This window comes from Oryctolagus cuniculus, chromosome 17 (assembly GCF_964237555.1).
Source record: "Oryctolagus cuniculus chromosome 17, mOryCun1.1, whole genome shotgun sequence".
Taxonomy (NCBI): Eukaryota; Metazoa; Chordata; class Mammalia; order Lagomorpha; family Leporidae; genus Oryctolagus; species Oryctolagus cuniculus.
In genome coordinates, this window is record NC_091448.1 from 620,603 (window position 1) to 647,084 (window position 26,482).

At 60.3% G+C, this 26,482-nt stretch overlaps 1 protein-coding gene across 4 annotated transcripts; it reads right to left on the reverse strand.

Annotated features, from left to right (window-relative positions):
- Window positions 1–365: 365 nt before the first annotated feature.
- NARF (nuclear prelamin A recognition factor) lies at window positions 366–25,866 on the reverse strand. 4 transcript variants are annotated; one of them, XM_051838812.2, is made up of 12 exons: window positions 25,710–25,866; window positions 25,339–25,422; window positions 23,227–23,370; window positions 17,644–17,776; window positions 13,209–13,343; window positions 7,674–7,792; window positions 6,386–6,515; window positions 4,162–4,225; window positions 3,754–3,810; window positions 3,467–3,604; window positions 3,206–3,363; window positions 366–1,578 (listed from the first exon to the last, which is right to left on the reverse strand). In XM_051838812.2, exons 1-12 carry the CDS (start codon window positions 25,734–25,736, stop codon window positions 1,337–1,339), a joined length of 1,431 nt encoding a protein of 476 aa, XP_051694772.1. In that variant the 5' UTR covers window positions 25,737–25,866; the 3' UTR covers window positions 366–1,336. The 4 variants fall into 4 exon arrangements, with proteins under 4 accessions (XP_051694772.1, XP_069916186.1, XP_051694776.1 ...); XM_070060085.1 differs by lacking the exon at window positions 3,754–3,810 and having other exon boundaries at window positions 17,650–17,776; window positions 25,710–25,865; XM_051838816.2 differs by lacking the exon at window positions 3,754–3,810 and having other exon boundaries at window positions 25,710–25,865.
- Between the last annotated feature and the right edge of the window lie 616 nt (window positions 25,867–26,482).

Genomic DNA, 26,482 nt, shown 5'->3' on the forward strand with positions numbered 1-26,482 from the left:
AAGCAGGAAGACGGCCCAAGTACTTGGGCCCCTGCACCCGCGCGGGAGACCTGGATGGAGCTCTGAGCTTCCTGCTTGGACCTGGACCAGCTATTTGGCGCAGTGACCAGAGCATGTAAGAGCTTGCCTTCTCTCGCTAATGCTGCCTTTCAAGTAAATAAATATTTTTTAAAAATTACTTTAACACACACACGGAGAATCAGCCACGGCAGGACCCTGACCTGCAGCAGGGGCTCGTGGCACGGTGGTCACTGGGAGGCAGCCCTCCCCATCTGACTGCTGGTGAGGCTGAGGGAGAGAGGACGCCCCCGACCGCACACCAGGGGAAGTGCAGGGTCTTGTGCGGGCTGGGGCAGCACCCACACTCACTCTTCCACTGTTTATTCCACCACCAGTTACTTCAGGCTATGTACATGGATTGAAAGCAAAAAAATATCCCATTTAACACAGCACGTCCAGTTGTCTACCTGGACGGCACACAGGCACACACGACATGGAACAGGATGAAGGCAAGCCAACGAGAAGCTTCACGACACACGGGGCTGGGGCCACCTCCCCTGTTCTTTCTGAAACCACGTGGGCCTCTTCAGGCGCCCTCCCAGGATGGCCCTTGTGCGGTGCTGCAGGTGCGCCGGCCCGCCCGCCGTTGGTGGACACGCGGGCGCCCAGCAGCAGGCCCTGGGCAGCTGAGGGGATGAGCTGGGTCCACTTGTGTGAGGTCCCGTCTGAGGCCGAGGACACTGGGAAGGATGAAGGGGTGCAGAGGGGCCCCACGGCCTGTGGGGCAGACTGTCCACCGGGGTGACGCTCCACCTGGGGGGCCTTCCCTGTCTCCAGTAGGGCTGAGCCCACATCAGCTGAGGGTGGCCACAGCAGGGTGGCGGCCACTGCTCTCTGGTGACGGTGACTGTGCAGAATTTAGGATGCCCCCCCCCGAGATGTAAATGGGTAAATGTAACAGCCACCCTGGGTAAGGCAGTGGGGACCAGGCACTGCCAGCCCCCACAGCCCCAGAGCCTTCTGCGTCCATTTCTACCTCAGTGACCTCTGGGGCCTGGGAATCAGAACTCTGGGGACCTCAGCTCTCCACAGGACACTTTTTGGATTTTTTTAAACCTAACAGTGTAGTCTGTTCTGTCAGTCTCCGGGACTCTCCCACCATCTTAGAATAAAAGGGCACTCAGTCGGGGACGCCTCTGCTCCTGTTGACACATCCCAACCCCACGCACAGTAAGATAGCACCACGTGACACGGGGCCACCGACACGGCGCGGCAGAGCCCGGGGGCCCGAGAGGCGGCCTCCTCCACGCTGAGACAGCCCAGCCTGCCGGGCTCTTCACCACTTGATGTCCAGGCTGTCCGTGCAGTGCTCCGGGCTCTGGAAGGTGGTGTGCAGCGCCTCCTGCACTTTGGGGGAGTCGCTGCCTTCCAGCCACTCCTGGTACAGCGCCTGCACATGCGCGCTGGTCTCCGGGGGGTGCACCGGGAGGGCCGAGTAGATGCCTTCCATCTGCCGCAGCAGGGCCTTGTCCGCCTGGCCGTCCTCAGTGCGGGCCTGGCCCCTGCCGTTTAAACACCCTGGAACACACAAGGGGAGCCCTCGGCAGCAGCGCTAAGGACGCTTTCGCTTTAGGGGAGACAGTGTGGGGCACGCGTGGCCTGAGCCTGCCTCCGACACCTGCGTCTCCAGCTTCCCTTGGACAGACCACACCAGGAGAGCGGGAACCGTGGGCGGGGAGCCGGGCGTCCCGCCAGCGGTGGGCCATCTGAGTGGCACCCAACACCGAGGCCTGAACAACCACACGCCTCCCTCCTCTCAAGCGTGCCGTAACTGACAGCAGAAAGTCACTTAGAAGAATTCGCAGACTCCCGCCATGGCTGAGCCCATGTCTAGCGGCCCCCCGTCCTCTGCAGCCTGGCCCCAGGGTCTGTCCACGGGGGCTTCCACGGCCCCATGTCGCTGAGAGACAGCGTCTGCTTCTCTGCCCGAGCCCACGCCCAGAGCAGACGGTCCTCTCCGCCCCTCGGGCCCTGCCCCTCCCCCTCCCCCTGCCTCACTGGGCGCTGGACGCACCTGGCGTTTCCACCGAGCCTCTGGCATCCCTCACGCAGAGAGATGTGAACACCCCGATTCCCTCCGAGCCAGGGGCTCCTTTGTCCGACCCCACCCCTGGTCACAAGACCCCTCCCCGTCTGGGCCCCCTTCTCACCCACAACCTGCGATGGTCCATGCTCCGTCCACGCAGCTCACACCACGCCCCTCCTGCACCCACCCCGCAGGGGGCCCCCCACCGACAACCAAGGACAGAACCCGGCCCAGCCTCAGTCCCCACATCTCAACACTGAGGTTCACGGTGTGTTCCCCACACCCGCAGCCACAGGGCAGTGGACTCTCCTGGTACCACATGTGGGCGAGGCCATTTCTAAGGCACGCCACGCAGGTGGGAGGGGACAGAGAGAACTGGCGGTGTCAAGGATATCACACCCAGCTCTGAGGGTGTCCACGCCCATCATGGGTTGGGGCTGAGAGCCCATGGGGGCCCATGCCTGACCTCGGGGACACGCCTGACCTCGGGGGCACACCTCACCTCGGGGACCCACGCCTCACCTCGGGGACACGCCTCACCTCGGGGACACGCCTGACCTCGGGGACACACGCCTCACCTCGGGGACACGCCTCACCTCGGGGACCCACGCCTGACCTCGGGGACCCACGCCTCACCTCGGGACACGCCTGACCTCGGGGACCCACGCCTGACCTCGGGGACACGCCTGACCTCGGGGACCCACGCCTGACCTTGGGGACACGCCTGACCTCGGGGGCCCATGCCTGACCACGGGGACACGCCTCACCTCGGGGACACGCCTGACCACGGGGACACGCCTGACCTCGGGGGGGGGGGCACGCCTCACCTCGGGGGCCCATGCCTCACCTCGGGACACGCCTCACCTCGGGGACACACCTCACCTCGGGGACACGCCTCACCTCGGGGACACACACGTCTCACCTCGGGGACACGCCTGACCTGGGGACACGCCTCACCTCGGGGGCCCATGCCTGACCACGGGGACACGCCTCACCTCGGGGACACGCCTGACCACGGGGACACGCCTCACCTCGGGGACACGCCTGACCTGGGGACACGCCTGACCTGGGGACACGCCTCACCTCGGGGACACGCCTCACCTCGGGGACACGCCTCACCTCGGGGACACGCCAGCACCTCCACGAAGTGGTAGGGGAGCCTGCCCCTCCTGAGCTTCAGGACCATGTTCTGGATGTTCCTGAAGCCGTAGGCGGCAGCGAAGCGCAGCAGAACCTCCCCGTTCTTCTCAAGGGTCACCTCCTGGAAGTCCCGGTTTCTGTCAGGTCAACAGAGCGGATGTGAGCGACCGAGCCTGTGCACGCAGACAGGCCTGACGCGGCTGCACTGGCCCCGGCCCCGGCCCCGCCCGCCCCGCACACCTCAGGGCGCGGTAGGTGACCTCCTCCACGTGCTCGTCGAACAGCTCCTTGGCCGCGTGCCTGAAGACGTGCGCCAGGTACCCGTCGGCGCCGGCTCCGTCACGGCGCCCCACTCTCTCCTCCCTGCAGTCCCCAAACCTCGGCAGGCACAGGAAACAAAGGGCTTTGCTACTGCTGCTAAAGGCGCCAGAGTTCACCAGACCACCCAGGGCGGGGCTCCCCGGCTGCCACTGCTGCCTGCCTGTGCCAGGCCAGCCTGAGGAGCCCCAGGCCCTGGGGAAGCTGACCTTCTGCAAACTCCAGTCTCGCCTTCCACCACCAAACACAGCACTGGGGCCCGAAGGCTGCAAGGGAACGCACAACACTGGCCTCACGGCAACTGCCACTCGCTGCAGGCACCCAGAAGCCCGGAGCTGCTCTCTCAGGGCCAAAGGGCTTGAGGGAGTCCCTGCTCTGTTCTCTGGGGCCAACGTGCCGTATTTGGGACAGGAGGGTGCAGACGTGACCCCCACAGGGTGGCTGCTGCACCACGGGAGCCCTGAGCCCCTTCATGGCCCTGCCTGCATCCGACTCCAAAGCTGACAGGGTGGCTGGGGCTGCAGTGTGGCCACACGCACACTTCACGTGGCCTTGTCACACAGAGTGGCGGCCCTGGGACAGGTGGGGGCCTCCTCCCACCTCGAGAAGCCACTTACAGAGTGTCCACAGCGGCATCTTTCACAGAGAGGTCGCTCTGCTCCATTATCTGAGCAATTTCACCTGCAGACAAACGAGAAGGGACCTCGTGGCTGCGAAATCTCCACACAGGCAGCAGGCGCCCACCTCAAGGACAGAGTAACGGTAACAGAATGAAGACACGACGGGGCCAGCGTCGTGGCAGCGGGTTAAGCCGCAGCCCGCGATGCCACCACCCACGTGGGCACCGGTTTGTGTTCCGGGTGCTCCACTTCCAATCTAGCTTCCGGTTAATGGCCTGGGAAAGCAGTGGAAGATGGCCAAAGTGTCTGCGCCCCTGCTACCCATGCGGGAGACCCAGATGAAGCTCCTGGCTCCTGGTTTGGCCTGGCCCAGCCCCCAGCTGTTGCAGCCATCTGGGGAGTGAACCAGCAGATGGAAGATCTCTCTGTAACTCTTTTAATTTTTTTTTTAATTTTTATTTGACAGAGGTAGACAGCGAGAGAGAGACAGAGAGAAAGGTCTTCCTTCCTTTGGTTCACCCCCCAAATGGCTGCCATGGCCGGTGCTGCACCGATCTGAAGCCAGGAGCCAGGTGCTTCCCCTGGTCTCCCATGGGGTGCAGGGCCCAAGCACTTGGGCATCCTCCACTGCCTTCCCGGGCCACAGCAGAGAGCTGGCCTGGAAGAGGGGCAGCCGGGACTAGAATTCAGCGCCCATATGGGATGCCAGTGCCGCAGGTGGAGGATTAACCAAGTGAGCCACGGCACTGACCCCTAAATAAATTAAAAAAGACATGGATAAAATGTAACAGTCTGATTTTTCTTTATGCCCTTGAACTGACGGATTTATGCAAACAGTGTCTCCAGCTCCGTGTTTTTGCTTCCCAGTGTAACTTCTGTGCCTAAACCCGCATGGACAGGATGACCACACACACCGGCTGCACTTGTATGGTCATGTCCACGGTGCAATGAGATCAACTGAAATCAGAAGCACTTTCTCTCATTTCACACAGGGGCTTTTAAAAATATCTACATGTATTTATTTGAAAAGTAGAGTAAGCGAGCGAGCGAGCGAGCGATCTTCCATCCTCTGGTTCTCTCCCTCAAGTGCCCACAATAGCCAGGGCTGGGCCAGGTCAAACCCGGGAGCCCAGAACTTAACCCTGGTCTCCCACGTGGCAGGAACCCACGTACTAGAGCCATCATCTGCTGCTCCCCCAGGGTGCACTCAGCAGGAAGCTGGATTGGAAGAGGAGCCAGGGTTCAGGCCCAGGCACCCTGACATGGCACATGGACGTCCCAGGCAGCAGCTTCACCACTGTACCACAACGCTTGCCCGACACAGGCATTCCCGGGAAGAAAAGCTGACAGACAAAGTGAGTCTTCTAAGACCACCACGGCACAGCCGGGTAAGCCGCCACTTGCAACATCAGCGTCTCACGCGTCCACTTCAGATCCAGCTTCATGCTAATGGGACTTGGGAGACCCGGGTGGAGCACCTGGCTCCTGGCTTCGGCCTGGCCCAGCCCCAGCTGTTGCAGTCGCTGGGGAGGGAACCAGTGTCTGTGGCCTCAGACACAGAACACAGGGCAGCTCTGCGAGGCTCCTACTGCCCTGCGAGCAGCCAGGGATGGACCCTCTGCCCTTCCTGCCCCTCCTGCCCCTCCTGCCCCTCTGCCCCTCCTGCCCCTCCTGCCCCTCCTGCCCCTCCTGCCCTGCAGGCTGGGGCCTTCCTGGGGGTGTCAGCCTGCTCCCAGGTCCTGCGGCTCCTGAGTGGACGCCTGCCCTCCATGTTTGTCTCTTGAAAGCCGAGCTCCCACTAGCCTAAACAAGACAGGGCCTGTTTTCAGAGTCCCTTTGAAGCAGAGCTGCCTGGGTTTCTACAAACTCTTGGCTTCCCAGGTGATCCCGGCACACAGAGCTGCCGCTGGCTCCGAGCATCCGACGGTGCCAGCAGCGCCGCGGGGCAGGTGCACCCTGCCCTCGAGCGCAGACTTGACTTGTGAGGAGGGGGCTGAGGGACACAGCCAAGCCGTGGCCCCAGCAGGCGCATGAGCTGCTCCACTGGGAGGAAGAGGCAGGGGACGCAGGACCCGACACGACCCTGCGCTTCTCTTTCAGGCAGAGCCCCAGGGCCCTTGGCTGTCAGCGCCCGTGAGGGCGGCCAGAGCTGCCGGACCCCGTGTGCCTGGCCAGCTGGGGACGCCCCCAGTGCCCAGGCACGGCCCTGCCCACCTCTCACCTGACGTGAGCACACAGTCAACACCGCGGGACCCGTGCAAGGCAGCAGGAAACCCTTCTCGAAGAGCCTCCAGCTTCTTGTCATAGCAAGGGGCCACGATCACGTGGAAAATCTTCTCTGGAGACAGGTTCTGGGGGAGAAGCACTCACGTTTAGGGCTGGTGGAGACAATGCAGCGGCTTCAGCACCCGGCCCAGAGTGCCACCCACGCTGTCTCAGCTGCTGCAGCTGTGGTGGGGCCCTGCCCTGCAGCCTGGGTTCCTACAGCCACATCTGGCTCCCACTGCCACCTCAACCACACCAGCACCGTGTCCACGAGCGTCCACTGCCTCACTCCACCGAGTTGGACTCAAAGGGTCTGCAAGCCAGCAGCCTAAGAGCCTCCCTGGGAGACAGGAGCTGAGCCTGCCCATGGCGGTGACACAGCAGGGGGCGTGGGCTCCCCAGGCCACCCCGCCTGGGGCCGGGCCACACAGCCTGGGCGCCAGCAGACACTGAGTGACCCTTTGGTCAGGTGAGAGGCTGCAGGCCAGGCCTCCAAGGCTCAGCTGTCCCTCACCAGCGCCTGCAGGACACTCAGAGCTTTACTGCAGCCGGGCAGGACAGGGCTGCAGTCCTGAGACGCCTCAGAAACAGCTGGACCCCACAGGTGGGGACAGGGCAAGGAGCAGGTAAAGATGTCCCTGACTCATTTTCCCCAACAGCACACAGCCCTGACATCAGTTAAAAATTCACCAGCTGTGGTGATCTGATGAGCAACAGGTCAAGAGAACATCCCATTGCTACAGTAACGGGGCCCGTGTGGCTGTCTCAGGATCTCAGGCCGCAAGACTGCTTCTCTAGACCCCATGGTGCCCGAACGTGGCTGTCCCCAGGAGGACAGAGGGGGCCCCAGCGGCTGGGGGCCTTGCATGGGTGCTGCAGAGACGGAGGGAGTCACGGAGGACTCGGGAGCTGCCAAGGGCCAGGGCGGGGGGCACGCAGTCCCATCACATGGAACCGCAGATCTCACAGAAGCAGCTAAGGGAGTCACGTGACAGGGGTCTCCCCGGAGAGGCCGTCCCAGAAGCCTTGGGCCTCATCCCAGACGTGTGCAGTTTCTCCTGAACCCAGCACCGGCGCAAGTGAGCACCAAGTGACACACGGGAGCTTACGGAGATGAAGCTGTTAACAAAGGGAGGGGCACGGGGTGGCGCCACAGGCCCGTGCTCACCTGGGGGCCGAGACCGCCTGACCACAGCCAGGGAACACGGTGGTGCCCACTCCATCCCTGAGTAGCCCCAGCTTACCTGCTGTCTGGCAAAGTAGTCCTTCACCAAGGAGCCCATGACCTGCTGGGGGGACTTGGCAGTGCAGAGGTGGGGCGTGACGGGGCGGCCCAGCACCCGCTCCGCGTATCGGACCCAACCTGGGGAGAGAGGAGGCCCACAGGAGAGTGAGTCCACCAGGTCCGCTCCTCGCTGCCCCCTCCCACCTTCCTGCTGCCCAGGGGAGGCTGGGACACCTCTGTTTCAGGTCTGGTCAGGAATCTGCAACGCCGTCTCCACCACACTCCAGGCTGTGGGTCCCAGGAACCCACACGGTGGGGGAGGTCCCGTCAGAACCCCAGCAGGAGCTCCAACAGGAGGAAGGCACAAGGCGCCAGCCCCCACAGAAGGGTACAAAGGCCTGAGCCTCAGACCCAGCACACGCGCCACCTGCTGACGCTCACGTGAACTACAAGGCATCTTCCAAAGCTCCTGGAAAACGCATCTTAGGAGAAAACCATGCAAGAGTTTCTTTTTTTTTTTTTTTTCTGACAGGCAGAGTAGACAGTGAGAGAGAGAGAGAGACAGAGAGAAAGGTCTTCCTTTGCCGTTGGTTCACCCTCCAATGGCCGCTGTGCCCGGCGCACCGCGCTGATCCAAAGGCGGGAGCCATGTGCTTCTCCTGGTCTCCCATGGGGTGCAGGGCCCAAGCACCTGGGCCATCCTCCACTGCACTCCCTGGCCACAGCAGAGAGCTGGCCTGGAAGAGGGGCAACCGGGACAGAATCCAGTGCCCCGACCGGGACTAGAACCTGGTGTGCTGGCGCCGCAAGCGCAAGGCGGAGGATTAGCCTAGTGAGCCGCAGCACCGGCCAAGAATTTCAAAAAAAACTTTCTTTTTGCAACAAACTTATCTTTTAATTCCATTTTTCCATGAGTTTCTGGAAGTACCTTCCTACAGACCCCAAATCATGAACCACCAGGGCAAGGCGGGTGTTGTGCTCACTGTCCCCAGCCCAGCTGAGCGTCTCCCATGCTGCTGCCACCGCCGCTCCCAGAGAGGTGGACACAGGTGGCGCGGTCAGCTGACCTCTGTACCTAACAGCTTCTCCCAGCACAGCTCCCGGCAGGAAGGGAGCACTCACTGGGCTGCAGGGCTCCTCAGAGCCCCCCACCAAGTCCAGGTCATTGTGCCAGCCACCAGACATGCAGCAGCGTCTCGTGTGGCTAGGATGAGTGGCAGCTGCTGCTCTGCCAAACCCAGCTCATCCTCCCTGGAGCCTGCCCCAAGGGCAAGGCAGGGGAGACCTGGCCACAGCTCCCCCATGGCTTCCTCACACACAACCCCCACCCCATCCCACCTGAAGCCGTCTGCGCTCAGGCTCCCTAACCAGACTGTGACACCTGCGTGTCTCACAGTTCCACGGAGCCACAGCTCTCTCCTGCCTCCCACTGGGTGCAGTGTGGTGGGCACGAATCAAGGATGTTCCAATAAAACCTTCAGGTGGGCAACACTAATCTTCAACCCTGGGCCCGTGGACACACACACACGTGCGCACAGAGCACCCTGGCACCCTGGCCAGGCAGAGGCCTGGGGATCAGTACGGGCGGCGAAGGTTGCCCAAAGGGTGCAGAGGGGCTCAGGCCCTCGTCAGACGCAACACTGCCGACTGAAATATCCAACCCTCAGGCCATGGGGACAGCTGTCCCAAGCCCCTATACATTTCATAGCTCTTGCCACACACACACACAATTGCTTCCACTGGGGGAAAAAAAAAATGGGGGCTGGCGCTGTGGCATAGCGGGTAAAGCCACAGCCTGCAGTGCTGGCATCTCATATGGGCACCAGTTCAAGCCCCGGCTGCTCCACTTCCGATTCAGCTCCCTACTGTGGCCTGGGAAAGCAGCAGATGGCCCAAGTCCCTGGGCCCCTGCACCCGTGTTGAAGACCCAGAAGAAGCTCCTGGCTTCAAGTTGGCACAGCTCTGGCCATTGCGGCCATCTAGGGAATGAACCAGTGGATAGAAGTCCTCTCTCTGCCTTTCACATGAATAAATAAATCTTAAAAAAAAAAAAAAAAAAAAAATTGCCTTAAAAAGCAAGAGCACCTGGCAGGCACAAGAGCTGTGTCCTGTGTGCCACCTGCTGGCCGCTCCGCCCCAGGACAGAAGGGCCATGAGCTTGGAGGATCGCGCCGCAGGCCGCGGGCAGGCACAGCGCAGCGGGGAGGCTCCAGGTAGGAAGACGAGGCCCCAGTCCTCGCATCTGAAGGACCTCGACGGCCAGAAAGCCCGGCGTGCCCCGGGGAATTCTGATCCAGGCCTCAACACCGAGCGCCAGCGCCACACACAGAATGCGGCGGCGGCAGCAGCGGCTGCGGCAGCACGGGCACGAGGAGAGCACTCACCCGCAACCAGGGGGTGGCGGCCCCGCGCCTGTCAGCGTCCCCAGCGAGGTGAGAAGACGAAGCGTGCAGGGGGCTGGCAGAGACCGCAACCACAGCTCTGCTCACTGGTGCTCTGGGCGGGGCAGGAGAGGACCCCTGGGTTCTCACGGACCTGAGCCAGAGTCCAGATGTCCAGCAGCTCAGTCACCCGCCCCTCCTCTGCTGGGTACTGGGCAGGGAAGCCTGGCAGGTGGCACCATGACTGCAGGAACGTGGAGCCCGGCTGAGACGGCTCTGCACTGTGTTCCAGGCCAGGCCTAGATGCCGCCCGAGGAAGCCGCTGTGGGCAGTGGTGGGGTCCCTGCGCCCCCAGGCCATGAGGACTCTGACCAACTGTGGCTGCCAGGGAAAATATTTTTAATTAATTTATTTGAGAGGCAAAGTCAGAGAGAGAAAGAGGGAGAGAGAAAGAGATCTTTAACCCGCTGGTTTGCTCCCCAAACAGCCGCTACGACCAGGGCTGGGCCAGGAGCTTCTTCCAGGTCTCCTGCGGGGTGCAGGGGCCCGAGGCTTGGGCCATCTTCCACTGTTTCCTCAGGTGCGTTTGCAGGGAGCGGGATTGGAAGTGGAGCACCTGGGACTCAAACTGCCACCCATATGGGATGCGGCGCTGCGGGCATCTTAAATCTGAAGGCCACTCAGGGACCCCGTACGTGACTACCCCACACCCAATTCCGGTCACCAAGTGAACTCAGCTCAGCAGGGTGCTGGCCCCTCTCCTTACATTGCCAACGTGAGTGTAAGGAAGGTCTGGTCTCCAGCCGGATCCCCCGAATCCTGCCCTGACCACCGGAGGCAGAATGCACCTGTGCAGCAGCTGCAGTTGTGACGAGGAGCCCCCAGAGGAAAGCACAGCATGACCAGGGGAGAACATTCTAGAAGCTCCAAACCTAGAGGGAAACCACCCTGCAGTGAACTGTCACACACAGCAGTCCGCAAGCCGAGACCTGCAGCGCTGCGGCACTGTTTCCACTGCACTCAGCCATATCCGCCCCACAGGGCCTCCCACAGACGATGCGTTTTGCTGGTCTGGTGTTGGGAGATACCGTCCACTTGGTGGCGGCACCGAGGACAGAAAGTCTGGAGACCACTCTCCCTAAAGCACACTCTCCTCTTGGCCATGGGGTTGAGCTGGGAACCACGCTGCCCATGGCACCACGCCAGACCCCAAGGACAGCCCTCAGAGGGAGGAGGGGCTGGCGGCAGGGTCGCCACACCCACGCCAGGACAAGCAGACAAACCCCTAGGTGTGTGATGACGGCAGCGCTGGGCCTGATGCGGCCCCTCGCCGAAGTCCAGAGTCCGGATGGTGCACGCTGGGACCTGGGGTAGAGACGTGAGTCACTGTTCTGCCCCAGAGCGCACTTGCCTACCCCCGCTCAAAGCTGAGCAGAGCGCAGCAGGCCTGGTCCTTGGTGAATGAGTCAGCCCACGTGGCTCTTGAACGAGGGGCAAATTTCCGTTTCCTGCTTCATAAACGGGTGGAAAGTATCACCAAGTTCTCAGTGACCCCACCATCGACATTCTGTTTTATTAACTCCCAGTCCTAACGCGCGAAGGCTGACATACGCCATGCTAGAAGAACGGCAAGCTGTGATGGGGGAGGGTGACAGAGGCCCAGGCTGCGAGCAGCTCAGCCAGGCGGCGGGGCTCTCAGGCCTCCCGAGTTCAGCTTCTGAATGGCAGGCGGCTGCCGGTGCAGATCCCTTCCTTCCTCCCTTATGGGTCACCTTCAAAACCTTCCAGAACGGAAAACTCCGAGACAGACCTCGCCAGGGCTTCAGTCACCGGCTCTTCACAGTGAAGAGGGCTCTGTGGGGCACTGCGGCCCAGAATAGGCAGCTGCTGGGATGCCCACATTCCACGTTAGAGCGCCGATTCAAGTCCCAGCTACTCTACTTCCTAGCTCCCTGCTAGGACACCTGGGAAGCAACAATGGGTCAAGGACCTGAGTCCCTGTCACCCCTGTGGGAGACCTGGACAGGGTTCCTGGCCAACCCTGGCTGGGGGAAGGAACCAGTGGATGGACGGTCTCACTCTGTCACTTTGCCTTTCAAATAAATAACTTTTTTTAAACAGCGCTTTACAAAGCGCTCCCTGGTAGAATCTGAGCATTAATGTGAAAATGTATTTTTATTTTTTAATACTTATTTAATTCGGAGTTACAGCAAGAGGGAAGGACAGAGACAGAGACAGAGATCTTCCACCTGCTGGTTCTCTCCCCACGTGGCTGGGGCTGAGTCAGGCCAAAGCCAGAAGCCAAGAGCTTCATGCATGTCTCCCACGTGGGTGCACAGGCCCCTGCACCTGGGCCGTCTTCTACTGCTTTTCCAGGCACGTGAGCAGGGAGCTGGATGGAACTGGAGCAGCTGGGACTTGAACTGGCGCCCACATGGAATTCCAGCATCACAGGCAGTGGCGTTACTTGCTACAATGCCAGCCCCAAAATGTATTTTTAAAATTATTTGAGAAGGAGAGAGCGAGCGAGCGGGCGAGCGAGCGAGCACGCAAGCGCGAGTGCACACACGGGTTCACTCCCCAAATGCCTGCAATGGCTGAGATGGGCCAGGCTGCGGCTGTGAGCCAGCAGCGATACCCAGGTCTCCCACAAGTGGGCGGCAAGAACCCAGTCACCTGAGCCGTCACCAGGGCCTCCCGCGGTCCACGTTAGAGGGAACTGAAGCCAGAACAGGAATCAAACCAGCACCCTGATGGGGGCATGGATGCATGCACCCCCGGGCTAAACAGCTGCCTGCAATGTGAGCAAGTTTTTATTCTATAATTTTAAGCAACAAAGGATACATGAGTGTTTGCCAAATTATTATCTGATTATGTGGCTATCTGAAATATATACTTTTAAGAGAAAGTAGGTTTTTCTTAATGAACAGTATATTTACCTTAGATATATGAGAAATACAAGTAAGTGAAAAAAAATCACCATTGGCCATCAGGTCCTCCCCACAACCCACCCTCAGTTCCTAATTAACAACGGCTGACAGCAAACCGTGCAGGGGGCTGCGCTCCACGGCCGGGCCTGCAGGTCGAGGGGGTGGGTGCCCCCACTTCCACCTGCCCCCAGACTCGGACTCTTGGGAAGCAGTGCGCCAGCCGACACACAGCGAGTGGCTCACCGGGACAGGCGGAGGTCAGCATGGGCAGCGCACACGCGTCCTGGCCGTGCTGCTGGTAGCGGCGCACAAACTCCCTCTGACTCTCCAGGATGCTGAAGTCCGCAGCTATCGTCGTATCAAACACGTAGTGCACCCCTGCGGGAAGACAAGCAGGCTCAGGGCTCACAGAGTCCCGCAGCTATCGTATCAAACACATAGTGCACCCCTCGGGAAGACAAGCAGGCTCAGGGCTCAGGGCCCCGCAGCTATCGTATCAAACACGTAGTGCGCCCCTGCAGGAAGACAAGCAGGCTCAGGGCTCAGGGTCCCGCAGCTATCGTCGTATCAAACACGTAGTGCGCCCCTGCAGGAAGACAAGCAGGCTCAGGGCTCACAGAGTCCCGCAGCTATCGTATCAAACACATAGTGCACCCCTCGGGAAGACAAGCAGGCTCAGGGCTCAGGGTCCCGCAGCTATCGTATCAAACACGTAGTGCGCCCCTGCAGGAAGACAAGCAGGCTCAGGGCTCACAGAGTCCCGCTGCTAGAAGCTAAGCACTTCCTCCCCCCTACTCATTTTTTCTTACGTTTAAAAGACAAATTTAAACAGCAAATTCATTGTGGTTCAGCGTGTTAAGATGCCACTTGCAATGCCAGCATCCCGTGAGTGCGCCAGTTCAGTCCTGACTGCCCCAGTTCCGATCCTTCTAACGCATCGGGGAAAGCAGCAGCAGATGGCCCAAGTACCTGGCCCTGGACCCACACGGAAGAACTTCGTGCAGTCCAGAATCTTGGCGTTGGCCTGGGCCAGCCCTGGCCATTGCAGCCGCTTAAGGAGTGAACCAACATCTGGAAGACCCCTCTCTCCGTGGCTCTTTCAAATGATACATAAATCTTGAAAGAAAAAAATCCATGGAAACTAGATTTAAATGTAAGTTTTGGTGCAAAGTATTTTAAACCCATGTTTGTAAGGGGCCTTCAAAAAGGAAAACATGTATTAAGAAAAATTCTGCTGGGGCCACTGCTGTGTGTAGCAGGTAAAGCCGCCGCCTGCAGTGCCAGCATCCCATATGGGCGCTGGTTCAGGTCCTGGCTGCTCCACTTCCGATCCAGCTCTCTGCTGTGGCCTGGGAAAGGAGCAGAAGATGGCCCAAGTGCTTGGGCCCCTGCACCCATGTGGGAGACCTGGAAGAAGCTCTTGGCTCCTGGTTTTGGCCTGGCCCTGCCCTGGTCATTGTGGCATTTGGGGAGTGAACCAGTGGATGGAAGATCCCTCTCTCCCTCTCTCTCAATCTGTAACCATACTTTTCAAAATAAATAAATAAATCTTTTTTTTTTAAAAGGCAGAGAGAGAGAGATCAATCAATCAATCTTCCATCCACTGGTTCACTCCCCAGATGGCAGCAACGGCCGGAGCTGTGCCGATCTAAAGCAGGAGTTTCTTCTGGGTCTCCCATGTGGGTGCAGGGCCCAAGTCCTTGTGCCATCTTCTACTGCTTTCTCAGGCCATAGAAAGAGCTTTTTTTTTTTTTTTTTTTTGGACAGGCAGAGTAGACAGTGAGAGAGAGAGAGAGACAGAGAGAAAGGTCTTCCTTTTGCCATTGGTTCACCCTCCAATGGCTGCCGCGCTGCAGCCGGCGCACCGCACTGATCTGAAGGCAGGAGCCAGGTGCTTCTCCTGGTCTCCCATGCGGGTGCAGGGCCCAAGCACTTGGGCCATCCTCCACTGCACTCCCTGGCCACAGCAGAGAGCTGGCCTGGAAGAGGAGCAACCCGGACAGAATCCGGCGCCCCGACCGGGACTAGAACCCGGTGTGCTGGCGCCGCAAGGCAGAGGATTAGCCTAGTGAGCCGCTGCGCCGGCCAAGAGCTGGGTTTTGAACTGGTGCCGATATGGGACGCGAGCACTGCAGGTGGCAGCTTTACCCACCACGCCATGGCACTGGCCCTATATTGTATTTTTTTTTTTTTCGACAGGCAGAGTGGACAGTGAGAGAGAGAGAGACAGAGAGAAAGGTCTTCCTTTGCCGTTGGTTCACCCTCCAATGGCCGCCATGGCCGGTGCACTGCGGCCGGCACACTGCACTGATCCGATGGCAGGAGCCAGGTACTTCTCCTGGTCTCCCATGGGGTGCAGGGCCCAAGCACTTGGGCCATCCTCCACTGCACTCCCTGGCCACAGCAGAGAGCTGGCCTGGAAGAGGGGCAACCGGGACAGAATCCAGCGCCCCGACCGGGACTAGAACCCGGTGTGCCGGCACTGCAAGGCGGAGGATTAGCCCAGTGAGCCGCGGCACCGGCCCTATATTGTATTCTTTAGGGAACATCTGGGTATTTTTATCTGCAATTGGTTGAATCCCTGGTTGCAGAAACCATGCATATAGAGGGCAGACAGTATAATACTCAATTATATGATTATTGATTATATAAACTTTTTTTTTTGACAGGCAGAGTTAGAAAGTGAGAGAGAGACAGAGAGAAAGGTCTTCCTTCCGTTGGTTCACCCCCCAAATGGCCGCTATGGCTGGCGCGCTGCGCCGATCTGAAGTCAGGAGCCAGGTGCTTCTTCCCAGTATCCCATGCAGGTGAAGGAGCCCAAGCACTTGGGCCATCCTCCACTGCCCTCCCTCCTGGGCCACAGCAGAGAGCTGGCCTGGAAGAGGAGCAACCAGGACAGAATCTGGCGCCCCAACTGGGACTAGAACTCAGGGTGCCACGCCACAGGTGGAGGATTAGCCAAGTGAGCCGTGGCACTGGTTGATTATATAAACTTTTAAATATAAATTTTAAAAAATCTCCCCAAATAGAGTCTTTGACCGTGAGACAATATGGATGCAACAACTCTCATCCCTGGTAAAACTAAGCTACCCTAGGCTTTAAAATTTATTTATTTTCCAGAGAGAGAGACCATCTATCTGATAGTTCTCTCCCTATGACTGTACCAGCCCCGCAGGAACAAAGCTGAGAGCTGGGAATTCAATCCAGGGCTCCTACTCGGGTGGCGGGAGCCCAGTGTCCTGAGCCATCACTCTGCTCCCAGGGTCTACGTTAACAGGAAGCTGGCGTCAAGTGCCAGTCAGGGCCGGGGACTGAACGCAGCTGTTCTATGTGGGATGCAGGTCTGCCACAGGACCCTGACCTCCAGGTCACAGCCTGCTCCCACCCTGGCTTTTTAAGGCCAAAAGCATGAACGGATGATTTAATGAACAGCGGCTCAGCTTTGGCTACAACACTTAGAGCACTGAAGAACAAGACCCCACCCGAGTGAGGCCCACAGGCTGCTTCTGAGGCTACAGACCCTCCACTACAGTCCATCCCATAAAACCAGGGGCACAGTAAAAACTCTTACTTGCGGATCACCCAGGTGTCCTGAATTCACATGTCAACTGCTAGGGCTCTAAAACACCAAGAGCAACAAGCCGGGCTGCTCGGCTTCGCAGGGCGCAGGCCAGTCCAGCCTGAAGACGCAGCTCACCCCAGTGCTGCCCTTGAGCGCCGAGTGTGCGCTGTGTGTGCATGTGCACGTGTGTGCGTGTGTGTATATATAAAAGTACTTTAGCTTCCCCACATACATCAGCAGGAAGCTGGCCACAAGCAGAGGAACCAGGACTCAAAACTGGCGGTCTGAGATGCAGGTGCCGCAAGAGGCACACAGCCCACTGCGCCCCCACACGGCCTCCACGGTGCTCCCCACAGAAGGAACACGGCCTGCTCCCTTCCTGCTCTGCTCTCCAGAGCCTCTTGGGAAACTGGACACCCACCACGGCAGACACCATTCTCCATCAGACAAACACTGTGAGCTGACGATGACTGGCAGATGTGCTGGGGGGGGGGGCTCCTACCTGTGCCTGTCCACACAACAGGCAGGCAGCCACTTCCTGCTGCCAAAGGGGTCAGCCCCCACTGTCACAAAGCACCCATGCGCCCATGGCAGGGAGTGAGCGACACCCGCCCGCCAAGGGTTTTAGGCTGGGTTTCGTGACCTACAGGACTGGGTCCATTTACAACCACCAGACTCTCCTGGAGGCTTCTTATCTAGCCTGCCCTTGAAAACTGAGCTGGAGATAAAAAGGGCCTTAGAAGCTCAAGTTATCAACACACAGAAGCTCAAGTAACCGACCCAGGGTGTATCAGAGATAACCCACCCAGGGTGTATCAGAGATAACCCACCCACCCAGGGTGTATCAGAGATGACCCACCCACCCAGGGTGTATCAGAGATGACCCACCCAGGGTGTATCAGAGATGACCCACCCACCCAGGGTGTATCAGAGGTAACCCACCCACCCAGGGTGTATCAGAGGTGACCCACCCACCCAGGGTGTATCAGAGATGACCCACCCACCCAGGGTGTATCAGAGGTGACCCACCCACCCAGGGTGTATCAGAGGTGACCCACCCACCCAGGGTGTATCAGAGATGACCCACCCACCCAGGGTGTATCAGAGGTAACTCACCCAGACCTTTGAGGAAGCCGCAGAGTCTCCTGGAGGCATCAGTTACACTGAGGCTGAACTTAGCAGCAAAGTAAGGCAAAGACTGCGGGCACACAGACACGACCAGCACTTTGTGCTCTGAGGTATCACATTTCTAGAAGAAACAGAGGAAAGTCACACATGTGCTCCTTGTACAGCGGGGAGCAGACCTCCTAATGCAAAGTTCACACAAGCGACATGATCACCGTCCTATGCAAATACTAATAAAACAAACACTGGCAAGCAGAATTAAGAAAAAGACAAAAACATCAGGATTCACACGACACATGGGCAGGTGTCACAGTGCCACAGCTTAAGCCACCATTTAGGACACTGGCACCAATGCCGGAACATCTGGAATCAGCAGATGATGGCCCAAGTTCTTGGGTCCCTGCCACCCACATGGGAGACCAGGACGGAGTTTGACTCCTGGTTTTGGTTTGATTTGCCTTTCAAATAAAATAAAAATAAAAAAAAGTCAGGGGCTCGTGCTACAGCGCAGCTGGTTGAACTGTGGCCTGCAGTGCTGGCATTCCATGTGGGCACTGGTTCGAGTCCTGGCTGTTCTACTTCCGCTCCAGCTCCTTGCTAATGTGCCTAAAAAGGAGAAGATGGCCCAAGGGCTTGGGCCCTGCACCCATGGGAGACCCAGAAGCAGCTCCTGCTCCTGGCTTCAGCCTGGCCCAGATCTGCCTGTTGGCAGCCATTTGGAGAATGAACCAGCAGGTGGGAGTTCTGTCTGTCCCTCTCTCTCTCTCTCTCCTCTTTCAAATAAATATAAAATGAATAATCCTTTAAAATTATAACTAGTTTATTTGACAGTTCTTCCATCCACTGGCTCATTTCCCTATATGCCTGCAACAGCCAGGGTTGAGCCAGAACAAAGCCAGGAGCCTGGAACTAATCCAGTCTCCCACTAGGTATCAGGGAGCCATCACCCACTGCCTCCTAGGGCGCTCACTAGCAGGAAGCTGGAATCAGAATCGGAGCTGGGACCGAAACCCGAGCCGACAGCCCAACGGGCGTCTTAACTGCTGTGCCAAATTCTGCCTCAGAAGTGGATAATCTGAAAGGAAAATGTAAATTACAACATTGGCCCATAAATCGCTGAAATGACCCAATAACACTAAACACAGACACAACGAAATGGTGTCTAGAGTCTTCTCCCAACAATCACTCAGCTAAGCGACTCAGTGACACGTTCCATCACGTTTCTAAGGAATACGCACTTCTCCTCTCATATAAACTGTTCTGAAACACACAAGCACCAGGGCCAGCTACCACCTGCAACATGGCATCCCACATCGAAACACCAGCTCAGGTCTCAGCTACGCTGCTTCCCATTCAGCTCCCGGTGAGGAGCCTGGGAAGGCAGCAGTGCTGGCCTTGGACACCACCCTCCCTCCAACGTGGGAGACCCCGATGGAGTTTCTGGCTCCTGGTTTTGGCCTAATGCAGCCCAGCTGTTTTTCTTTTAAGATTTATTTATTTGTTTGAAAGGCACAGTTACAGAGAGGCAGAGGCAGAGAGAGAGGTCTTGCCCCTGCTGGTTCACTCCCCAAACGACCATAACAGCCGGAGCTGGGCCTATCCGAAGCCAGGAGCTTCTTCTTGGTCTCCCACGTGGGTACAGGGGCCCAAGGACTTGGGCCGTCTTCCACTGCTTTTCCAGGCCACAGCAGAGAGCTGGATGGGAAGTGGAGCAGCCAGGACTTGAGCTTGCGCCCATATGGGATGCCAGCACTAAAGGAGGCGGCTTTACCTACACCACCAGGCCAGCCCCACCCCGCCCCGCCCCCCCACCGCTGCCCCGGCTATTTCAGCTAGCAGATGGAAGATCTCTCTCCCTCTCTCTCCCTTTCAAATAAATAAATACATACATACAGAATATGAATAAAATACATTAAATTAAGGTAATAAATAAAAACAGGTGAGCACAAAGTCCCAAGGCTATCAACACCCTGAAGGCAGAATCTGAAGCTGGAGGCTTGCCAGAAGAGATCCCCGGGAACCAGGAGCACGTGGACCACAAGTGCGCGGAGTGACGCCTCTCGGGCTGCCCAGGTGTGACCAGGGAGCAGCGAGAGCAAGGACGTCCGAAAAGACGAAACTTACTTGTAGCCAATAAGCTGAAAAGCCCTAAGACAGCCCAGTAAACGTGGGAACATTACCAAAGTCCAATAAAATGCCACACACAGGGAAGCATTTAGCCTGGTGGTAAGCTGCCCGTTGGGACACACACCCCCTTGTCAGAGGGCCTGGCTTCAAGTCCTGGCTCTGGCTTGATTCCAGAAGGTCCAATCAGATTCCACACTTCATCCCTACCCCAGACGTCAGCGAGAAACCAAAGGTGACTGCAGCCGGCGCTGCGGCTCACTAGGCTAATCCTCCGCCTTGCGGCGCCGGCACACCGGGTTCTAGTCCCGGTCGGGGCGCCGGATTCTGTCCGGGTTGCCCCTCCTCCAGGCCAGCTCTCTGCTGTGGCCCGGGAGTGCAGTGGAGGATGGCCCAAGTGCTTGGGCCCTGCACCCCATGGGAGACCAGGAGAAGCACCTGGCTCCTGCCATCAGATCAGCGTGGTGTGCCGGCCGTGGCGGCCATTGGAGGGTGAATCAACGGCAAAGGAAGACCTTTCTGTCTCTCTCTCACTGTCCACTCTGCCTGTCAAACACACACACACACACAGGTGACTGCAGCAGCGGCTCATGAGAAAGGAAAACAAAGCAGCACAAGAGCTGAGGTTCACGGGCGACTCCCCGCAGGTCTACCAAGGAACTGAGGGCACTGTGCCAGCAACCCCACCCACAGACAAGCAGGCCGAAGCTGCTGTGTGATACGGGACAGCAGGAAATACTGGCGGTCGGAGGCTGCCTGTCCCCTGCGGACCCCTTGAGAAGCCCACGTGACACCATCAGGGCCAGCCCTGGAGCACACCATCCTCGGGCGCACCCAGCATTCCCAGAAAGCCAATGGCGGAGCTGCCACTGTGGCACGGAGGGCAAAGCCAGTGCCTGCGATGCCGGCAGAACCCGAGAGCTGGTGCGAGTCCCAGCTAACGCACCTGGCAGGAGCAGTCAGCCCAGGTGTCTGGGTCCCTGCTACCCGTGTGGGAGACCTGGATGGAGTTCCAGGCTCCTGGCTTCAGCCTGGCCCAGCTCTGGCTGCTGCAGCTATTTCGGGAGGGAACCAGCAGATGGAAGACCTGTCTCTGCCTCTTGAGAACTCTGCCTTTTAAACACTTAGATACATCTTAGAAACAAACGAAAACGAGCAAGCCCAGAGCAGCTGGGTCTGCGGCTGACATCACAAACGCAACACCAGTGCACAGCCAGGAGTCCAGGGCTGTGCGAGCAGAGGCAGGCAGAGGCGCCCCAGGAAGCAGACTCCGCCTCCGCCCGACGCCTCCCTGGGCGCGTGCAGGGCGTGCAGGGCTCAGTCCTCAGTCTTCCTCAGGGAGCAGCCTGTGACCGTGAGCGCTCAGTGTGAGCGCAGGGCTCAGGAGGGAGAAGGGCTCCTCACGCCCGTCCCAAGCACGCCTCGAGCAGCGCGGCTCTCCTGCCTCCCGCCTTTCAGCTGTGGCTTACGCCAGCCTGATCCGGGTTCCTGCCGCGACAGCCGAGGTGCCGGTGGCCGGGGGCACGAGTCCCTGACAGGCCTTCCACTTAACAGTGAAGCCGGCCAGCACATCCACTACCGGTCAGGACAAGACAGCAGTGCCATCCGTCACCACCGTGAGACCTGGCCGATCGCGTCAGGAAAATGAAGATACGCAAGTCTCCTGAAAAGCCACATACAGGGCAGGCGTGGTGGGTGAGTGCCAGCAGGACACACACCCCGGCAGCAGTGTGCCTGCTTCCAGACCCGGCTCAGGCTTCCGACTCCAGCTTCCTGGAAGGCGGCCAGCCACGGATCCAGCAGTGGGACCCCTGCTCCCCAGACTGGGAAGCCTGGACTGAGTGCCAGCTTCCAGCTTCGGCCTGGCTGTCTCAGCTGCGAGAGCACTGGGAGTGAACCAGCAGATGAAAGCCCTCTCCGCCTCTCACGCGAAACACGGTGACCAGCCTGGCAAAACCCACGTGCAGCGTGTGCGGCCGAGGGCCTGAGGCTGGACACACAGAGGACGGCGGGAACCCGGGTCCTGAGGACGTCACGGAGTCCCACTGAGCCTGCAGCCGCTCACCTCCAGACTCCTCCACAGAGCGACTTCCGACTTGATAAATGCCACGGGGAGTTTTGTCACTAGCAGCTGAGTGTAATTCTGAAACGTCATACAGACAAACAGCACAGCAAAGAGAGCCGGTACTGTCCGGTTAAGTACCCACCAGCAGCACCAGCATCCCCTGTGGGCTCTGGTTCGAGTCCCGGCTGCTCTACTTCCGATCCAGTTCCCTGCTGATGACCTGGGAAAGCAGCAGAAGATGGCCAAGTCCTCGGGCCCCTGCAGAAGCAGCTCCTGGTTCCTGGCTTTGGATTGGCCCAGCTCCAGCCATTGCGGCCACTTGAGGAGTGAACCGGAGGATGAAAGACTTCTCTTTCTTTCTTTTTTTTTTTTTTTTTTTTGACAGGCAGAGTTAGACAGTGAGAGAGACAGAGAGAAAGGTTTTCCTTTTTGCCGTTGGTTCACCTCCCAAATGGTAGCTATGGCCGGCACACAGCGCCGATCCGAAGGCAGGTGCTTCCTCCTGGTCTCCCATACGGATGCAGATGCAGGGCCCAAGCACTTGGGCCATCCTCCACTGCCTTCCCCGGGCCACAGCAGAGAGCTGGACTGAAGAGGGACAACCGGGACAGAATCCGGCGCCGCAGGCAGAGGATTAGCCTAGTGAGCCGCAGCGCCGGCCACGTTCTCTTTCTTTCCCTCTCTTTGTAACTCTGCCTCAACTAAATAAATATTTTAAAAAATCGTCAATAAGCATATTAAAGATCTTCAGCCTCTATAATCAGAAAAATGCAAATTAGATAAAATTTTCTACTCAACACATTAGGAAAAGGTGTGAGTTTGCTGTCGCGTGTCAGGAGGACTGGACACAGCCATGTGTGAGCGCCACTGCTAGAAGGAGAAAGTGAAATACGCACTTTCGGGGCCAGCGTTGCGGCACAGCAGGTTAAGCCACAGCCTGTGACCAAGGCATCCCGCGAGCACAGGTTTGTCCCGGCTCGTGGCCTCACACGGACCAGCCCTGCTCCTCGTAGCCCTCTGGGGAGTGAACCAGAAGATGGAAGCTCTCTAACCCTGCCTTTCAAATAAATAAATGAGAAGACCACGACCTCCACCTCGGCAAACAGCTTCAGAGGCACTGACAGCCCATGACTGTGGGCACGACACCTGACCTCACCTGGCTGAGGCCTCCCCTTCAGCTAGGGGAGCCCGATGGGCGACAGCAGCCCCCCACCCACACCCCCACTGCCGAGTCAGGGAGGGAGTGTGACTGTGCGGGGACTGTGTCCGTGATGGAGAAGGGCGTAGGCTCAGGGACAGGGCGTAGCCACACAGGGACAGGGCTGGGACAAGCAAGTGATGTCCCCACCCCCCGCCGCAGCACCAGCGAGCCCTGGACACCGTACCTTGTTAAGGTTCAGGACCCGGAAGAAGTCCTTGGCATTCTGCTGGGAGAGCTGGACGCCCTCCTCTGCAGTCACACAGCTGTCACACGCCAGGCAGTCGCTCAAGAAAATCTTGGCATCAGCCAGCTTGTGGAACGCTCCCTTCTGGAAGAGAACATCGAGGTCTGGGAGGACGCCTCACCTCAGAACACGGCGCGAGGGAGGGCGGAGCACGAGCCCCCCCCCCCCCCCCCACACACGACAACAGCAGGCAGGAGGCAGCTTCCACCTCCGAGCAGCCTGAGGCCGTACAAGGACACAGGCCCCAGCCCGTGGTGACGCTGCCGGAGACCCTGCAGACAACCGCCAGGTGGAAGCCTGCCCCACGTCCTCGGGGAAGGCAGGGTCTGGGAGCAGCCCCGCCCGCCCGGCTTCTCCTCCCTGCAGTTCTGCTCAGCAGGGCCTGGGGCACAGCTCTGCTAGAACCTGAGCTGCCCCCACCCCGGCTCCCTGGGGTGCCTACAGTCCTGGCCTCTCCCTAGAGGCTCAGAGCTTGCACGGCTCCCTGCTGGCTCAGGGCCCCCACCTCGCTGAAGCTGAAGCCCGTCTGTCCACCCCTGGTCTCACCTGGACGCCGGCACCCTCTCCTTCCCTAGAATCTGCTAAGACGGAGCCGCATCTGCACTCTGCTCAGAGCCCTCCACAGCCGCCCCCCATGTAGAGGTTCAAGCTGGTGGGTGTGCTCCCCATCGCGCCCAGTCACAACGGCCCTGGCTGGGACTGCCACACTCTGGGACACACCCCCAGCCAGCTCTGGGCTCACTGAATGGCCCTGGCTGGGAGGTCCTGACACCTGCCAGCACCACCCTCATCCACCAACCGCCTTGCCCCCCGGGCTCCACGTGCTCAGCCCTCCTGGGTACAAACTTCGGTCTGAGAGTACACACCCCAGAACGTGCCGCATACAGACCGTGCTCGCTACTGGGCGGACGGACGTAGCCCACTGGAATCATTTCAACACATTATGAGAGCCTGAGCCACGGGTCCCGTTTGCTGTTGTTTTCCCCTTTAAACACGGACTGACAGGAGCCAGCTCGGGTGCCCTCTCCCCCACAGCCACTCTGAACGGAGCTCAGCCCACTGCCTCCTCCTGGAAATGACCCAATGGCCCCGAGACGCCTGCTCACTGGGGGTCTTGTTCCACTACCGGTGATTCAGGAGGTCTGTGTGGGGCCCAGAAGCCTGTACTTCTAAGGAGCTCCCGGAGCCTGGCGCGCGGTGCTGCACTAAGCCCGAGGCCCGGCCAGCTGCACCAACTCGCCATCCTCCCGCGTCTCCTGCTGCAGGGCCGGCTCTCCCGCACCTGTCACATTCCTCCCTTTCCCCTCCTGCCCTAAACGCACGCGCCGTTCCCTTCCACCACCTGGCCTATCGCCTCTGTCCAGAGCAACAGGGGCCTGTGCTGCCTCCAGCCCAAGCTCGGGGCCTGTGGAGCTAACGCCGCGCCCGGGTACAGCCTCTTAGCTCTGCCGCTCTGGCTGGCTCACGCAGGTCCCGTGCCCCGCCAAAGCTGCGCCCCAGCTGTTCCCCGGCTCCCTCCAACCTGCACTGACACACACCTGCGCTCCCCCGAGCCCGGGGGCCTTCGCGATCGCCCACTGCCCTCCACTGAGCGGGTCAGGGTGTGCGACACCCTCCGGGCTGGCTGCTACACCGGCTCGGAGCTCTCCCCGCCCTGCGCGCCCGCGCTGTCCGTGTGCCCACCACCGACCTGCCGAGACAACCACCTAGGCTGGGGGTGCCTTATCTCAGCCTCGCAGAACCCGGGAGGGGCGCGCCTCAACCCCCCGCATCACTGATAGCGAAGGGGCTGGAGCTCCGCGCAGGGGTGCGCCCAGAGGAAGGCCCGCCAGACGCAGGTCGCGGCAGAAGCGCTCAGCGCCGGCGCTCGCGGGGCCCTCCGTGGAAGGCGTGACGGCTGCGTCTCCGCGCGCCGCTGGGGCGGCACTTACACAGCACACGCAGCTCGGAGCGCGCATCAACTCCCGGCCAGGCAGCATCTCAAAGAGAAGCAACCGCGAACAGAGGCGACGGCGGCCGGGCCCCGGCCGGCCCCGGCCGGCGCACGCTCACCTCTCCGCCCGCCCGCGCCGGGCTCGCGCTCGCCTCGGCCGACACATCCTCCGCGTCCTCGGTCTTGCTCTTCTTGCTACATTCCTTAAAAAGGCAAGGGGGCGTCACTGACCGACGACTCTGCCGCTGCCCTCCCTCACGGCTCGGCCACCTGCCCGCAGGTGCGAGGGCGACCCCGCGGCGCTGCCCGCTCCGGACCGAGGAGCGCCGCCGCCTCGGCCGGCCGGGGCCGCCGCGAGGTTCGGTCTCGGTGTCCCGGGCTGAAGGCTCGGGACCGTTTTGCGGGACAGGGAAGGATGGACGGGCGCGCGAGAGCCTGCCGCCACCCGCACGCGGCCCGCCCCAGCCCCGGCCCCGCGGTCCGCGCCCACCTTGCGCGTGCAGTGCTCGCACTTCATCTGGAGCGCGCGGGCGGAGGCCGGCGCCTCGGCCTGAGGGGAGCAGCGCGGACGCAGACGCGGCGCCCGCCGCCCGCAGCCCTTTGTCGTCCTCGCTGCGGCGGGCCCCGCCCCGGCGGCTGCGCCCGGCCAATGAGAGCGCCGGGACAGGGCGAGCCGCACCCTGAGCCAGTAGGAGCGCGCGGAAGGCGCTTCGGCCCCGCCCCACACGGCTGGGTCTCGGCCAATGAGGATGCCGGAAAGAGGCGGGCCCGCCCCTGGAGCCAATGCGACGGGCGACGCCGCGGGGTCCCGGGCCGGTTCCCGCGAGGGTTTCCGCTTCGGGCGGGCCGGCGGGGGCTGCTTAGCCACGGGCGCGGGGGAGGGGCCGAGGGAGAGCCGCCTGCGGCGGGGGCGCGCGTCGTCCGCTCGGCCCCACACCCGCCTCTGGCCGCCGCCATGGCCGCCCTGCCGCGCGGCACGTAGGCCGGCCGGGCGGAAGTGCGCGTGCGCGGCGAGCGCCGCTGGCCCGCGTGGACGCAGCCGGGCGGCACGAGGGCGGCGTTTTCCGTTCGTGTCGTTGAGCGCGGGAGCGCCGCGCTCCGCCGGCCCGCCCCGGGGTCCCCGCCAGGGCCCGCTTCCGTCGGCCGCTGCGGTCCGAGAACCCTGACCGGGTGCCCGGTCAGTGTTTGGCCTGAGTCCCGCGGGTACTGGTCAGGGCCGCACTTTACAAAGCTCGAGGAGACTGTCGTCCCCCACGGAGCTGA